This window comes from Narcine bancroftii, chromosome 10 (assembly GCF_036971445.1).
Source record: "Narcine bancroftii isolate sNarBan1 chromosome 10, sNarBan1.hap1, whole genome shotgun sequence".
In the NCBI taxonomy this organism is placed as follows: domain Eukaryota; kingdom Metazoa; phylum Chordata; class Chondrichthyes; order Torpediniformes; family Narcinidae; genus Narcine; species Narcine bancroftii.
In genome coordinates this window covers 84,716,526-84,732,962 of record NC_091478.1, presented here as the reverse complement: position 1 = coordinate 84,732,962, position 16,437 = coordinate 84,716,526, and the positions used below count along the sequence as shown (strand labels likewise).

Below are 16,437 nucleotides of genomic sequence, written 5' to 3'. Positions count from 1 at the left end.
GACCACGGCTCTGTATACGCTTATCTTTGTGAGGTTTTTCAGTTGGTTGTTTTTCCAGACTCTTTTGTGTAGTCTTCCAAAGGCGCTATTTGCCTTGGCGAGTCTGTTGTCTATCTCATTGTCGATCCTTGCATCTGATGAAATGGTGCAGCCGAGATAGGTAAAACTGGTTGACCGTTTTGAGTTTTGTGTGCCCAATGGAGATGTGGGGGGGCTGGTAGTCATGGTGGGGAGATGGCTGATGGAGGACCTCAGTTTTCTTCAGGCTGACTTCCAGGCCAAACATTTTGGCAGCTTCCGCAAAGCAGGACGTCAAGCGCTGAAGAGTTGGCTCTGAATGGGCAACTAAAGCGGCAAACAATACATATAGCAGGCCAAGTATTCATATATCCAAGTAAAGAAATAAATATTGTTTGTAGCGACTACTCCAGTAGAGCTACCAAATAAATTCACCAGACATAGTCAGCAAAGATTCTTTATTCAAACTTGCCTCCTCTTTTAAATCAATTCCAGCCTGGACACCTGAGACCATAAGGGACGTCACCCTATGCCGGCAACTCTCCTGAAGGGTTCGTGGCTTAAATTAAAGATGACAGGAGCCCCGCGCCATCTTGTAGGTGAGTACCTAACTCCCTAGTGTGCTGCGATTTGGCCCGTAGCATTACATAGCTTTTCGGCCAGGTGAGTGAGCGGCAATTAAGCCAGCTGCACGGGTGATGGTTCAGCCCACTGTGTTACGCAGCCGCTTGGCCTGCTGCAGCTTTGTTAAGATAAGAGTCTTGAATGGTTCGTGTGAGCATTTCCTTTGGTCATTCAGCATTCTCACTGCCTGTGGGAAGAAGTAGTTCCTGAGCCTTGTGGTGCGGGCTCTGATACTCCTGTATCTCTTTCCCAATGGGAGCAGCTAAAAGATACTGAGTGCAGAATGGAAGGAGTCCTTAATGATTTTGCGAGGCCTCTTCAGATAATGATCCCGGTAGATCATGTTGATGGCAGGGAAGGAGATGCCAGTGATCCAATGTGCCACTCAATCCTGTGGATTGAGTTCTGATCCATTTCACAGTAGCAACCATGCTACACTAATACAGCTGGCCAGGACACTCTTGATAGAATTCCTGTAGAAGGTTGACATAATGGTGGCCAGTGGCCTTGGCTGCTTCAGTCTTCTCAGGAACCACAGTCACTGTTGTGTCTTCCTGACAAATGAGTAGATGTGTGTCCACAATTAGTCATTAGTTAAGTGAACTCTAAGGAACTTGGTTCTCTCCACTATAGTAGCAATTGCCTGAATTTGATCCATCTTTTATTCTGTGAAGAGACTGTTTTTGATGGAAGTGAAGTGGGGGGGGGGGGGGGGGGGGGTGGTTGCAGGGGGAGATTAAGAGGACAATTTGATTAGAGGTGAGCCTTGGAAATATTCCAGCATATTTCCAAGATGATAACTGGGAAGTTTATTTTTAGGCCACAGGCTGCTATCAAAACCTAGTGCTTTTGGTTGTGTTTTGATAACGTACTGAGTGGATTGAGTTGGATTAATCCAGGTTTCAGACCGGGAACACCCAAGGACAAAGCTGAGATGGAAGATGCATGCAGGATTTCTGGCCAGAGGCAGCTTGTAGAGCTCGTCGAAAGAATCAAAGACTTGTTGATCCAAACCAAGGCTTTTATTAGCAAAAGACAGGAGCTCTTCACAGGTGGCTGACCAGTCCAGAATGATCCGTCCTGGCTAGGGACACAACCCTTTAAGGCCCAGACAATAGGCATGGCTTAGCTCTCAGCCAATCGCTGTAAGCACAGTCTAGATACAGGAACTATATACACTATATACATTGGTGATAGATCTGTACTATCACACAGCTAGAAAGAGTTTTATCCATTCACACTCTGGGCTTTATTATCTCTGAGTGTTTTTATCTCTTCCCCCCCCCCCCCCACCTTTCCCCACCTCCAACAGATGAGCTGTTCAGGTGTCCATTGATGGTTGGAGGTGGCAGGACAGCCAAGTGTTGATGTGATCCCTGGGTTGTGAGTTTGCTTGGCTCTGTCAATAACCCGCTCTTTCCACTGAGCATGTGTTGTCCACTGAGAATGCAAGTGGTCCTGTGTTGCAGCCTTTTTGGATATGCTTGTTGGTGGTCATATTCGCAGCTCCTTCAACCAACTTCAAAAAAAAACCCCATAGTCATGCCTCATTGAGATACAAAGGGAATGAAAGAAAAAGATAATTTTATGGCACCTTTTATCTATATTTTTAAATCAAAACTGTTCAGGAGCGGATTAATTTCTGCAGAAATGAAAGTGTGAGCGTGTGTTTGGTGGGTGGTCACTAAATCTTCCACCTGGAACGTTATTTCCTTCCTGCGTCGCTGGTCTTGCTTCTCCTCCCCGAGCGTTTGGTTTTGTGCGCTGGGCTCCTGCGAGCGTGGATGTGCCTCCAGCCCTGCGCCGCCTGGCTGGAAGTGCTTGCTGGAGATCCCCTTTTATTTTGGAGGCTCCGCAAAGGGACCCAGTTTCCTTTCATCTGCCGCCCGCCAGCCAACAGTAAACAGCGGGGCCGGAGCCAGAAGTGTCTGTAATCTCGGGGAGGTGTCAATCATGTGCCCTGGTGGGTGAAGTTTCTTTTTGTTGCCGCCTCTCTCCCTCTCCCTCTGTGTGTGTGTGAATGTGTGAGGGGGAGGGCTGGAGGATCGGAGAGAAAGAGCTGGGAAGCAGACCCAGGGAGCAATCGCTCTGCTGCAGGATGGAGACAGACACCATCTAAGCCGCCCGGAGCACGTAGCGAAACCGGGACTAACCAGCGCTCCAAATGTCCCCTAAACACGGACAGACGCTGAGAGAGCGCTAGACATGGGTAAACTTCACTCCAAGCATGGTAAGAGAGCAGAGATCAGCGATTACACTCGTTTTACTGTCAAAATAACTAATCCAGACCTCTCTCTCTCTCCCCCCTTCACCATACAGCCGCTGTTTGTAAACCCAGAGAGAGTCCTGAAGGTAGGCGCCTCTTCTTTTAAAGTTTTTCTCCCCCCCCTCAAAACTTTCTCCATGTTCGGCCGGCGTTGCCGTTGACTGGCAGGGAAACCCACCGGCTCTTTCTGTTGATCAAGGTGACAGCTTTGTGGTGAACGCTTGCCTGAGTCGGAAGGGGCTGGAGGAGTGGATCGTCAAGCAGAAGAGGGTCGCTGGCCATCCGCAGAGCTCGGAGCGAGCCGGCTGCAGGCTCTCCACTGCGGTAAGCCACCCCCCCCCCCCCCACCCCTTCCCCTGCCTCACCGCCACTCGCAGCGCAGCCCGGCCCGGCTCCGCGTTCAACCTGTCTTCATGTCCCAGAGAGGAGAGGGGGAAACCAGATTCTTCCCTCCCCGTCCCTTCTTGCGGGAATTGCACGATCTCAAAGGGATATTTAACACTCAGGTCCGGACATTTAAGATACCTTCCAGCCAACATTGAAAAGGAGCTGTGATCTATTTCCTTGAGAAACTTGGGGGAACTCACGTTCGCAGTGGTGGGGGTTAGGGTAGATTGAGAGAGACTTGGCTAAATGGTACCAGTCGGTGCAATGCAACGACCACGATTCAGATGTCATATGGAAAGTGTTACAGATTCCCATTTGTACAAGCCTGTTTCTTTTTAAACAGCCCGGCTGCTCAAGCTCAGAATCAGTGTGCGATCTGAAAGATGTTCTTTTCATTTTCACCATCCACTTCTCCCCCACCCCCTAAACAAAAAATGCCCCGCAGATGTCTGAAACTGAGGATTTCAGGGGAAGATGGATCTGTTTCTCTCTCGAGTTTTCTTGCGGGTGGGGCGTGGTGGAAGAGAGGGATGTTTGAGAAGCTGAAACAGGCGCCAGTAGTTTGGGAAAAGTCCAGATGATCACTGAAGAAAATATTATTTGAAGCGTTTGCATAGCGGTTTTACAAATGTACTCAAACTGGAGGATATTTTTCTTACATCAAAGGGACTGGATTCTGGCAGGATGCCTGGTAGACTGAGATGAACATCCCTTCAGAACTCAGTGTTGTAACTAAGTGTGATTTTAATGTCTGGTGTTTTCCTGGTATAGGTCGTTTGGATGTGTCCAGAGCATGCAATGATATTATTGTGTCTTTTCAATGTTAATTCTTGTCTTTGTAATTTGCTCTGGGATGTTAGCACATATTTTACATTCAGGTTTCATGGATCAAAATGAGAATAAATGAATATCATTTGAAGTGAATGAAACCTTAAAGGAAAAGCAAGGGGGCTTGGTCTTTATCTGTGTGAGGACAGTGTGGAGGCTGTGATTCAGATGTCATTGTTGGGTGAAAGCTTTGAAGTTGTTGCAATTAATCCTTTGGAAACTTGGAAGATCCATTTGTGGTGTTTGAGTGTGTTGATAACTGCAATATCAAAGGCAGGTTATTTCAAATTCAGTAACAGTGTGCCTTATGTGCTCTATCGATATATCAGTAGTGTTCTGCATAGTGTGATATTTATTGGTGGGTGGTTCACCATAGAGATTTATTGTACTTAAAGTGGCTGATGCTTTCACAGCTACTTTAAATTCCTGCGTGTTACTTGTTTTAAATTTTAAGGATTTCCAAACAAAAGGAATTTGCCCAGAATGATAATAATTAGTCGATAAACCTGGTTTGAATGCCTATTAAATCTGGCTATAATAAAGCTTCTTGGAATCTTCTCTAATCCTGCATCTGGTCCTCTTCTTGGTGAATGAATGGATTACAGGAGACGGATCCACACGTGGAGCCAAGAGTTTCTTGGCTGCTATACTTTTCTTACCACTGGGAGAAGGCTTTTTCTTTTTAAAGGGCCCTTGTGCATCCTCCCCCACCCCTATTGCCATCTTACCCTCCCCAATGCTTCTCTAGCGCACTAATAAAAGAAAGAAAGGAGAAAATAATTCATCTGCTTCAGCTGGGTTCTTGTGAATGGAATGAAACTGTATCTTGAGTTCCTGCAGTGTTGGATGAAAAATAGCAGAAGCCATGTAACAACAGCCTCCTGACGAACAGCTTGATGATCTGCGAATTCCATTCGCCGCTTTGTTAGATTTGCCCATTAGTGCTGAATGTAATGATGTATAATATTTCCATTCATGGATGTATGATGCATTTCAACAATAGAAATCAAATGTTGTGCAGCTTTCATTATCCAGGAACCAGGAATTTAGATGAAAAGTATTTTAAAAACAGAAAACTTGTTATAACAGGAACAGAATTATTGTGCAACTTTGCTTGAACTCTGAAGCATATGCTATTATAATTCTGTGGTGCTGTCAGTCTTACTTATGGAATAAAAATCATGAGGAAGTGTCAAACTGTAGTGCTCTGTTGTTATTTAATGCTTTTGTAAGACTCCCTAGGGGCTCTATGAGTAAATCTACACCACCTGGTGAATACTGGGGCTTGAAAGTCACAGTCTGTTTTTTTTTTCTTGTCTGTCTTAGATTAGCTGATTGTGGTTAAGGCAAAATGGAAGCCCCATAAATCTGTGACTGGGGTAGGGAACTTCTCAAATTCAGTGAAACTTTTGATCTCTCTCCAATCAGTCTTACTGCAAACACTGTGTTTGGAAGAGTTTATAAAAAGGAGGATCAGAGTTGGTAATGATGCATTACTGTTCCAAAAGCCCTCCACATTTTGTGCCTGAATTCAGACTTGTGAAATGCCCATTTGTGTAAATGTACTGAAAAGTTCTCAGTAAATGCGGAACTATGTGTCTCAAGGAGAAGGCAATGAATTTCCAGGGTGGCATCCTGAAGATAATCTGGGCATTTCTGTTCATCAGTTAATTCTGGGATCCTTAATTATTGTGTTCACAGATCAGAAAGGCAAACAGGTACATGGATAGCTAGATGCATGAGGGCAGTAGTTTTTCAGCTCAAATGGCTAATGAGATTTTTTTTAATGTTGGAAGAAATGCCCTTCCATTATGTTGTACATTGAGTAGTGAAAAAGAATGAACCACAATCAGTAAATGGAGGAATTATTTTCTATCTCAACCTACTCCCATTTATGAACCCATGTTTGGGTCAGATATTCTGAAACACTGCATCTGCGTTCTGTTGGATTCTTGAAGTGAGTACTTGGTGTAGTTGTACAGGTTTATAGGAATGTACGCTTTTGGAAAACAAAGCATTGTTGCTACAATGAGGATTTTATTATTTATTTTTTTTTTTTACGAGGTTAAGGTCCTGAATAATTTGTTGCAAAAATTGTGATGGAAAATTGTCAGCTGAATTCTTGGAGCACTTTGGACTTCATCAAAGTGTTCTTATTTTTTTCCAGATGCTTTTTCTCCCTCCACAAAAGTTGTTCATTTGTTTTGCTAATTCAAAGATTGATCAAATCATGAGGCAATTATGATTAGGATTAAATACATATTTCTTCTGCAAGTATTTTACTTTGTATGCCCTATGATCCTTTCAATTCTGGATTAAAGACTTTGGGGAATTCAGTAACATTGTGATCTTAAACTACAATTTCAATCAAGTTCCATATGTTTTCACTCTGCCAATAATGGTAACCACCTTCAGAACCATGCTGTGTGAAGGAGATACAGTAGATCTATAACAATGCCATTTTTTCTAAATGAAATACACCCAGAAATGAACAGTGTGAACTTTTTTTTTCCTTTCATTCAGAAGGCCAGAAAAAGTTACAGTATTTTTTAATTTGCAATTAAAAAAAAGCTTAGAAAAATCAGTAGGTTAAAGTGCACTTGTGGAGTGGGAAACAGTTAATGTTTTATGTTTCCCGTATCCACAGAATTTTAGTATGCAGTAAGGGTGGACCATTTATGGAGGTCTCAGTATTTTTTGCTAAGACTTGTCAATGTCAACATGGCAGAAGAATCTCATTAACTATCCATTTTCCTGGCATTGCCTCATTCAAATACCACCTTAAATCACTGGCACCAGTGTAAGGTGGGAAGGCGTCCAAAGTCACCTTATAATTTGCTGGAAGGCACTTGATCTTAGTTGAATGTCAGTGAAACACCTTAGTTACATCACAGTATAAGTAACTTTGAAGGGAGCATTTGGAATATTTAAAAATAATAGCTGCTGGAAGTGGGAAAATACTGGACTTTTTACTTTAAAGTACATTCTCTCTTTTTCCACCCCCCCACCCCCCCCCCCCCAACTTTTCCCATCCCCTGTTTGTGGAACAGCATTTTTGTATGTTCTTTAAATAAATCTTCTTTCTTCTTTGGCTTGGCTTCGCGGACGAAGATTTATGGAGGGGGTAAGGTGTAGATAAATATACCTCTAAAATGATTTATTTTGTGTGGTGTATTGTTTTATGTCTCGGGGTTAAAGTAAATTGGATCATTTTTGATAGTGTTACTGGATATTTCTATGACTTTTAGCTACACAAAATGATCAAGCTACTATCAAGCACATCGTCCACTGTATATCCAATTGTGTATCTTTGTAAAAATCCATTAACTGACCTGCTGCTAGGTCAAAGTGATTAACCAGATTGAGTTTATATTTGCTATAGTGTCCTGTACCAGAGGCATTACAATAGCGTTCATTTAAGGAAAACTTGGGTTTTCAGAACATGTTGGCTCCAGCAGTTTTTGTATCAATTTTACGTGAATGAAAGCAAAAAAAGTGAATTGTCCTTGGAAGATCCTTCAGATATGGCATTGTATAAAGTTACAGTTTTGTGCAGTTATCTTGCTTATTTTATTTAGCCTAAACCATTGAAAGTAGATGTTGAAAATGTGCTAATCATGGGCTGTTTGTGCAGGAATTACCTACTTATTTACAATGCACATATTGTAAAGGAATCATAAAGTGAAGATTATTCAGATCTTCATGCCAGTGCAGACTTCTGATACCCTAAATTCCGTTTTTCTGTATAGATCCGCAGACGTTTCCTTTTCCAGTATTCTAAACACTGTACAGTTGAACTGGATGGAAATATGTCACATTTTAGTGACTGGAGAATTGGATGTAGTGGGGTACCATGGGGCTTAGTGCTCGTCCTCCTTTTGTTTTGTAAAGAATATACATAGATAATTTGGATTTAAGCAGAGGGACCACTGTTGACAAATTTGGCCTTGTGGGTTTAAGGATGCAGAAAGATATGAACTGTGAATACAAAAATGACAAATCATATTTAATCTAGAGAAGTGTAAGGTAATGCATTTGGGGAGGGGAAACAAGGTATGGGAATACAATACAAATGATAGAATACTGAGTAGGCAGAGAAACCGGGAGATCTTGGAGCGCTAATTATTGAAAGATCCCAGAAGAGACAGGTGTATCCATGTAGAGGCAAATGAGATGCTTACCTTTGTTGACCGAGATAGAGGATACAGAGCAGAAGGTAATGTCAGAACTGTATAAAACATTTGTTAGACCACAGAAGGCTGCTGTGCATAGCTTTGGCTGCTGCACCACTAGACAGACGTTATACTGTTGTAGAAGGTGTAGGGCAATCTTACAAGGATGTGGTAAAGCTTGGAGAATTATAATTTTGGGGAATAATGGTCAAGGCAGGGGTTGTTTTCTTTTAATCATTTTTTTTAGTTTAGAAAAATGAAGAGTGAGCTTACTAATTTTTAAAAAATGATTCAACTTTAATTAAAAAAGGTCTAGACATGAAGCTCCGATAACAGGCCTGTGCTACCTAATTGCACCCAATTAACCTTCAACCTCCGGTACATTCTGTACAGGACTTTGAAATTGGAATACCTAGAGGAAACCCATGCAGACACCGGGGAGAATGAACAAATTTCTTACAGACAGCATGGGATTCTAACCCTGGTCCCGATTGCTGGCGCTGTAACAGCATTGTGCTAACCGCTACACCCTGAAATATTGAAACATTTGTAATAGGGACATGACAGAGGAAATGTTGATGTTTCCACTAGGGAGGGAGTCCCAAGAACCGAGGGGGGTGTGGGGAAATCATTTAAAATTGAGGTGTGTAGAACTTCTCACGGAGTGTGGTAAACTAGAATTCTCCAGTCCCAGATGGCTGTGGAGTCTAGATCATTGGAACTATTTAAAGAAGAGATGGATACATTTTTGAAAAATTAGGGAATGGAGGGTAATGGGGAACTGACACAGAAGAGACAATGCCTGGGGCAGGTCAAAAAGTGAATATTATATAGCGAAGATAAAGATACATAACCAATGATTTGGAAAAATGCTGGCAGGCATCCAAACAAAAAGGGGGCGGGGGAGAGAGGTGGGGGAGGAGCATGGTCCCAAAAACAGGAGGTTAATAGGTGGAGAAGGAAGGGAGGGTACAGCAGCAAGCACGTTGGCTGTGTGGGATTGTTCTGAGGAGTTTCATGACTTTCCGCCTGTACTTTCTTCTGTTTTTACAACTAAGGAGACTGAGAGCAGATTTAATTGAAGTATTTAAAATTACGTCAGCTACTCAGAGCCAACAGTAATTGAAGGGATTGGTTTAATTAATTGTTAAGGCATTGTACTGGAGTGCGGAGAAAATATATTTCCCCTTGCTGTCTGTAACTCACTGCCTGAAAAAAGTGATTAAGGCAGTAGCAGCAAGTGAAGAGCACTCGCTGAACATCATCTGCTGGAGGAACTCAGCACGTTGAGCAGCAATCAATAGTTGATGTTTTGAGCCAAAATCCTTTATTGAGATGGGACAATGTCAGCCATTGATTTTGTCCCAGTGATGCAGTTTGATCTGCTGTGTTCCTCCATTAGATTATATTTAGTGTCAGATTCCAGAGCAGGAAAGTAAGATTAATAGTAGGATGGGACACCTCTTTATGTATTGGAAATTGATATGGGTCTATGATATTTCATATGATCTACTGAGAAGGGAGTATGAATTATTGTGGAATAAATGGTTCTGTAAAATATAATGCCTGTAATCATTTCATTTGTGCTACGTATGTTAACAGAGACTTATCCTATGAAAAATACAGTAAATGATTAATAGAGAACTTGAAATGTGAATTTTGAAATTATGAATTAAACAAGGCCTGGGAATCATGGGTTTGTAAGATATTTTGTTAAATTGGATAAAAAGTGGGGAGTTCATTCGATTTATCATGTGTTGTGGAAGCAAAAAAAAAAGCCTTTGTTTAAGCTATGATTTAGTGTTGCATGGATACACTGGATGATGTTTCATTCAGCTTATCCTGTCCCTGCTGGCCAAAAATAGGGCTTTAGTTAAAATAGCTTCCTGGCCCTTGATCCACAGCCTTCTGGAGTCATTGCCTTTTGGATGGTGACGGCCACAATTAAATAAATGAGACAATACTTTTTTCAAACTTCTGTCCAATTCTTCTTACAATTAGCTTAAACCTGGATGATAACTAATGTCAAGCAAATGGTCTTTCTGATCCAAGAACTTTATTTTCCCTTGGATGTCATGTTGTGTTGTGGGAGAAATATAATTTATTTCCAAATTATGTGTTTGGGGCACTGTGTTTTCAACTTGTGTTTTTGATGTATGCAACAATGAAAAAGCAAGATGTTTTTCATCTGGTTTCTCCTCATATACATCCCTTTCCACTTTGTTATTCTTCAATAGGTATCTGCTGCTAAAAGCCAGTTGCAGTACACCTCTAAGAAACCTTCAGGTTGGGGAGCTTGTGCGGAATTAGAATCTGCACCGCAAAACAGTTCATTTGGCACACCTCTTTCTGTTGGTGTTCATGGGCACCTCCTACTCAAAAACTTTTCTTCTTCTTACTCCCATCTCCCTATAATAATATTAATTTATTTTTATATCTGTATATAAGCAACTGTGCATACATACCGTGTCTGCGTGTTTGCAGTGTGTTGCAGCGAGGACTGGAGAACGCTGTTTCATCGGGTTGTATTTGTACACTATCGTATGATAAATAAACTTCACGTTTCCTTCTGACATTGAAGGAGGCGTTTCAGCCCAACAAGACTATTGCAGTTCACGGAGCAATCCCCTTACCCCACTGATTTTTCCATGTCACCTATATATACCCATAACTTCTCCCAGATGCTGCCAATTACCTATGCAACAGAGGCAATTTACAGTGGCAAGTTAATCTACTGATCTGTATGCTTTGGGGATATGGAAGGAAACCAGAGCACCCAGAGGAAACCCCCATGGTCACCGGAAGAATGTGCAAACTCTGGCACAGGAGAGCTGGAATTTGAGACAAGCAGCAGTTCTAGCTGCTCCACCGGGTTGCTCCTCTCTATCGACTCTACTCTGTCTGATTTTTCTGAATGTAACAGCACTGTCTGATTTCCTCACTCTCATTGCTACAGTGCTGCTGTATAACACTCAGTTTATCACTCGAAAAGAGTTGTCAAATTCCGTTGATTTTCACAAATGCCTTGTTAAGATCAAAGATGTGCCATAATGCCTATATTAATTCTGCAAAAATTCTTGCAGGTATTAAATAAATATTAGAAAATTTTTAATTCATGTAGAAATATGAAATGGTTGATTTTCAGTTTCCTAACTTTAAAAGTTACTATAGAGCAGCCCAAATACCTATGCAACAGAGGCAATTTACAGTGGCAAGTTAATCTACTGATCTGTATGCCTCTGTATTCTTTGAAGAGGGGGAGAAATCTCTTGGGTAAAAATAGAATTAGATACAATAGGAGAGAGAAAAGAAGAAGACTTGATATATAAATGGGATGAGAAACTAATAGCCCTTTTTCCAATGGCACCCTGTCCCAGGAATTAACTGGGAATTTACTGGGACAGAGTCCAGTGGAAAAGGAACATTGTCCGAACGCTGGCGTCAAATGATGTCATTTCATGCCGGAGTGCTGATAAAACCAGTGGAAAAGGAACAGTAGAAAGTCACCCAGTTCCAGTTGAACCTAGAACACTCCGATCCCCAGGGATGAGTGTGTTCAGTGGAAAAGCAATTAGTGTCTCAGTTAAGGGTGGCCCAGTGGAAATGGCACAGCCCAATTAACTGGGATGCCAGTGGAAAAGGGCTGCTGAAAGAGAAATTCCTCTATTGAAACATTTGATTAATATTTGGCATAATACAATTGGAATAAAGACTAATTTAACACTTAAAACTCCTTTGATTCATAACTGATTTATACCTTGTACATTACCCCACAGAGTCTTAACAGCAAGTCTCAGGGATATTAACATCTGGTCCTACATAACATACCTGTACATGAGATAATCAAATTTATGAAATTTGGTCTCGTAAAGGGTTGAAGACTATTATGAACAAGGGCAATTGTTATCATTTGAACAACAAGAATAAATGTGGTATTCTTAATAGGATATTTTGCTATTTTCAAATCATAAGGGATTAAGGGATAAGCTGTGTCCAGCAATGTATTTACCAAAGTCTAGTGATATTGAGACTTTAATAAGAAAGGGAAATACAAATAAATCTATTTTGGCAATTTATCATTTACTCCAAATGGGGACCCCTAAACTGGGGATTATAAATCTAGACAAGGGTGGGAGTCAGACTTAAATGTGATAATAGATGAGAAGAATTGGGCTGATTTATGTCAAGAATGTATGACTAATACAATAAATGTAAGATATAGATGTACAATATCCTTTTTTACATTAATTATACCTCACACCACAAAAATTAAATAAATCGAAATCAGATCTATCAGATCAGTTTTTAGATGTGGCGAAGAGGTGGGAACTTTTTTTTACATTCAGCTTGGTCTTATGATAAAGTAAGATACTTTTGTCTGGAATTAGGAATTTATTTTAGAATAAATTACAGGATTCCATTTTCCACAAAATCCAGAATTATTTTTATTAGGTAACATTATAGGGATAAGACCCAAGTTGAAATTAACTAAATACCAGAGAGAATTTGTTAAAATTGCATTAGTAGTGGCCAGAAAATGTATTGCGGTTGCTTGAAAATCTGACTCACACCTGAGTTTTGAACGATGGAATGCGGAAATGCACAGTTGCGTTCCCCTTGAGAAAATTACATATAATTTAAGAAAAAAAAAATGATATATATTTTTGTAAATTTGGCATCTGTATTTACAAAAAAAAAATTATATTTCTAAATTTTTAGATTTCTAAATATTCTTCTTGGACTTTAATACCTGCATGGAACCCTATTAACAATGAAATAGACATGAATTTTAGACCAGATGGGATTTAACATTTTCAGCAGAACATTCTCATTCTTACTTTAATTCTTTCTCTTTTTTTTCTATCTTAACTCTTAATTCTATATATTTTTTCTTTTATCTTTTCTTAGAGGGGTGGGGAGAGGAGGTGTTGGGGTGTTATCATGTATTTGATCTTAAATACATTTCATCTGTACTTTGAAATATATTTGAATGCATGTATGGTTAAAAATTTTAAATAAAATATTTTAAAAAAGATGCACTATAATTTTGTACAAGATATTTAACCTGAGGATGTTTGACAAATTAAGTAAGGAGAAACTTTCCTTCATCCGAGGATAATTAGCTATAACACTAGAGAGGAAAGGAAGAAGAATCTTTTGATTCAAGTGTAAGGACATTTGGAGGGATGTGCGGTAATAGCAGGAGAGTGGAATTAATTAGGTAGGCCTTTGAGCCAACATGTATATGATGAACTGACTTGCCTCCAAGTCTGTTTTAGGGATTGGTATCAATAAAGCATTGAAATTGGCAGGTTTATTGAATGACATCAGGTTCATAATTTCAAGGGTGATGTACTACTGATGTTGAAAGCTGCTACCAAACATTTACAAGCTAAAAAATGGTTGTCAAAGGTATAATTTATTTCAGGTAGACTTTCTACCTCCTAGATATATATGCAATAAAGCGAACTTGGCTAGATTCCTACTCCTTATTCTTCTAAAAGAACACATATGTCTTGAAAAGATACTGCTACAAGCAAAAATGTACTGTCTTCAGCAAAAGAAATTCAAAGCCTCCTGTAGTTGGTAGTTTACCTTTCTCAGTTGGTGAGACATTTTACAAAAGTGCATCACCTGTGAAATTACACATATGAATGATCCATTTAACAAATACATTTCAGCTGTTTTCAGTCCAACACGGATTTTGGAATAGTTGAACTTCTGCATGGTAATTTCCCTATCTATGCTTGTAATATATGTTAGTTTTGGTTTACTTAAAGTTCATTCTTGAGATTTGGATGTCATTGGCATGGCTGATCTCGTTGCTTGAAGGTGCCATTTGTGTTAAGGTTCTGTTGAACTGCTGCAGCCCATGGTTTCACAGTTAGCAGATCGTCACTTTTAACTAGTTCATGTCTCTAAAAGCTCCATTTCCTAATGGATATCTGGTATCTTGGTAAATTAATCTGCAGTTATCATGTTGAACACATTAAACAAATGGCAAGCTTTGAGAAGGGCCATAAAGATAATAAATGGAACACCATCAAAATGATTTCTGGAACATCTGTATTCTAAAATTACATTTCCCAGAAAAAAAAATAGTTCAAAGAGGGGAAGGTGGAAAGAGAATCCTTTTAAATATGTCTTTTAAAATAGATTTTATTAGGAATGCAGCCATTTTAAATCTTTTGAATGAATTGTCTCCTTTGATTGGTTGAATGTTTTGAAGCTTCCAGTCAATGCATAAATTCTGCTTTTACAGATGCACTCCTGTCATTTTATTTGTCTGGGTGTCCTCAACTTTCTTAAGTAAAATAACTTAAGATTTGATTCTTGAATCTTCAGGATCTGTGCATTCTTTTGAAGAATTTAAAAAAACAGATTTGTAAAATTGATATGATTTTGACTGCAGTAAGATGAGAAACATAGATATTGTTAGATACTGGCATTGGCATAGATACTGCCAGTGTGTGCATTTGGAGTAAGGGTAATTTGAAATAAGAACATAAGGAGACCACCAAGGAATATTGATATGGCGAGCAGCAGGCAAGGTCTGGGGTATAAGATGAAAAAATGTGAAATTCTGCATTTTAACCTGAAAATTTAAAAAAAATATATTATTTTAAAAGACGAGAGATTGTGATGCAGTACGTTCTGAGTATACTAGTGCATGATTTTGCAAAACGTGAGTATGAAGTTGGACGGAGAAAATAGTGAGGGAAATCAACAAATGGGATTGAATACAACATAGGGGTGTTATGATTCAGAAAAATAGGACACCAGTAAGACCACTTCTGAAGTAGTATGCACAGTATTGGTCGTCTTGTTTAAAAAGAATTAGAGTTATAGGGTGGTACAGGCCACTCAACCAATCCTGCCCATGCTTGCCATTTGCACCAATCTAAGCTAATTCCATTTCCTAACTTTTGGCTTATAGTATCTCTACTACTGCATTTCAAGTGCTCTTCCGATATCTAAATGCCTTAGGTGTCTCTGTTTCCAATACCCATTCAGGCAGTAAGTTGCAGATTTCAATAACATTCTGGATGAAAAAAAATCTTCCCTCAACTTCCCCATAAATGGGGCGGTATGGTTAGTGTGGCATGGCAGCACCACCGACCGGGGTTCAAATCTAGCACTTTTTATAAGGTGTTTGTACTTTCTCTCCGTGTCTGTGTGGGGTTCCTCTGGGCGCTCCGGTTTCCTCCCATCCTTCAAAACCTACCGGGGTTGTAGATCAATTGGGTGTAATTGGGTGGCACAGGCTCATGGGCAGAAATGGCCCATTACCATGCCGTATGTCTAAAAATTTTTAAATGTATTTAAAAATACCCTTCTTTGGCTTGGCTTCGCGGATGAAGATTTATGGAGGGGTATGTCCACGTCTGCTGCAGGCTCGTTGGTGACTGACAAGTCCAATGCGGGACAGGCAGGCACGGTTGCAGCGGTTGCAAGGGAAAATTGGTTGGTTGGGGTTGGGTGTTGGGTTTTTCCTCCTTTGTCTTTTGTCAGTGAGGTGGGCTCTGCGGTCTTCTTCAAAGGAGGTTGCTGCCCACCGAACTGTGAGGCGCCAAGATGCACGGTTTGAGGCGATACCAGCCCACTGGTGGTGGTCAATGTGGCAGGCACCAAGAGATTTCTTTAAGCAGTCCTTGTACCTCTTCTTTGGTGTACCTCTGTCTCGGTGGCCAGTGGAGAGCTCGCCATAGAACACGATCTTGGGAAGGCGATGGTCCTCCATTCTGGAGACGTGACCCACCCATCGCAGTTAGGTCTTCAGTAGCATGGCTTCGATGCTTGCGGACTCTGCCAGCTCGAGTACTTCGATGTTGGTGATGAAGTCATTCCAATGAATGTTGAGGATGGAGCGGAGACAGCCCTGATGGAAGCGTTCTAGGAGCCGTAGGTGATGCCAGTAGAGGACCCATGATTTGGAGCCGAAGAGGAGCGTGGGTATGACAACGGCTCTGTACACGCTGATCTTTGTGTGTTTCTTCAGGTGGTTGTTTTTCCAGACTCTTTTGTGTAGTCTTCCAAAGGCGCTATTTGCCTTGGCGAGTCTGTGGTCTATCTCTATCCTATCTCTTACCTAAAACCTGTATCCTCTGGTCTTGGACAATTCTGCTAAAGTGGTTAATTTAT

The 16,437-nt window shown here is 40.6% G+C and overlaps 1 protein-coding gene across 4 annotated transcripts in view; it reads left to right on the top strand.

Annotated features, from left to right (window-relative positions):
• Positions 1 to 518: 518 nt before the first annotated feature.
• nkd1 (NKD inhibitor of WNT signaling pathway 1) overlaps positions 519 to 16,437 on the top strand; it is an 88,608-nt gene continuing 72,689 nt past the window's right edge. For 2 of the 4 annotated variants that reach the window (XM_069901611.1, XM_069901608.1), the window contains exons 1-3: positions 519 to 617; positions 2,962 to 2,994; positions 3,108 to 3,232. In XM_069901611.1, the coding sequence (XP_069757712.1) occupies positions 548 to 617; positions 2,962 to 2,994; positions 3,108 to 3,232 (228 nt within the window). In that variant the 5' untranslated portion in view covers positions 519 to 547. Of the gene's footprint in view, positions 618 to 2,414; positions 2,606 to 2,626; positions 2,873 to 2,961; positions 2,995 to 3,107; positions 3,233 to 16,437 lie in introns of those variants that run through there. The other 2 variants (XM_069901610.1, XM_069901609.1) reach the window with 2 other exon arrangements.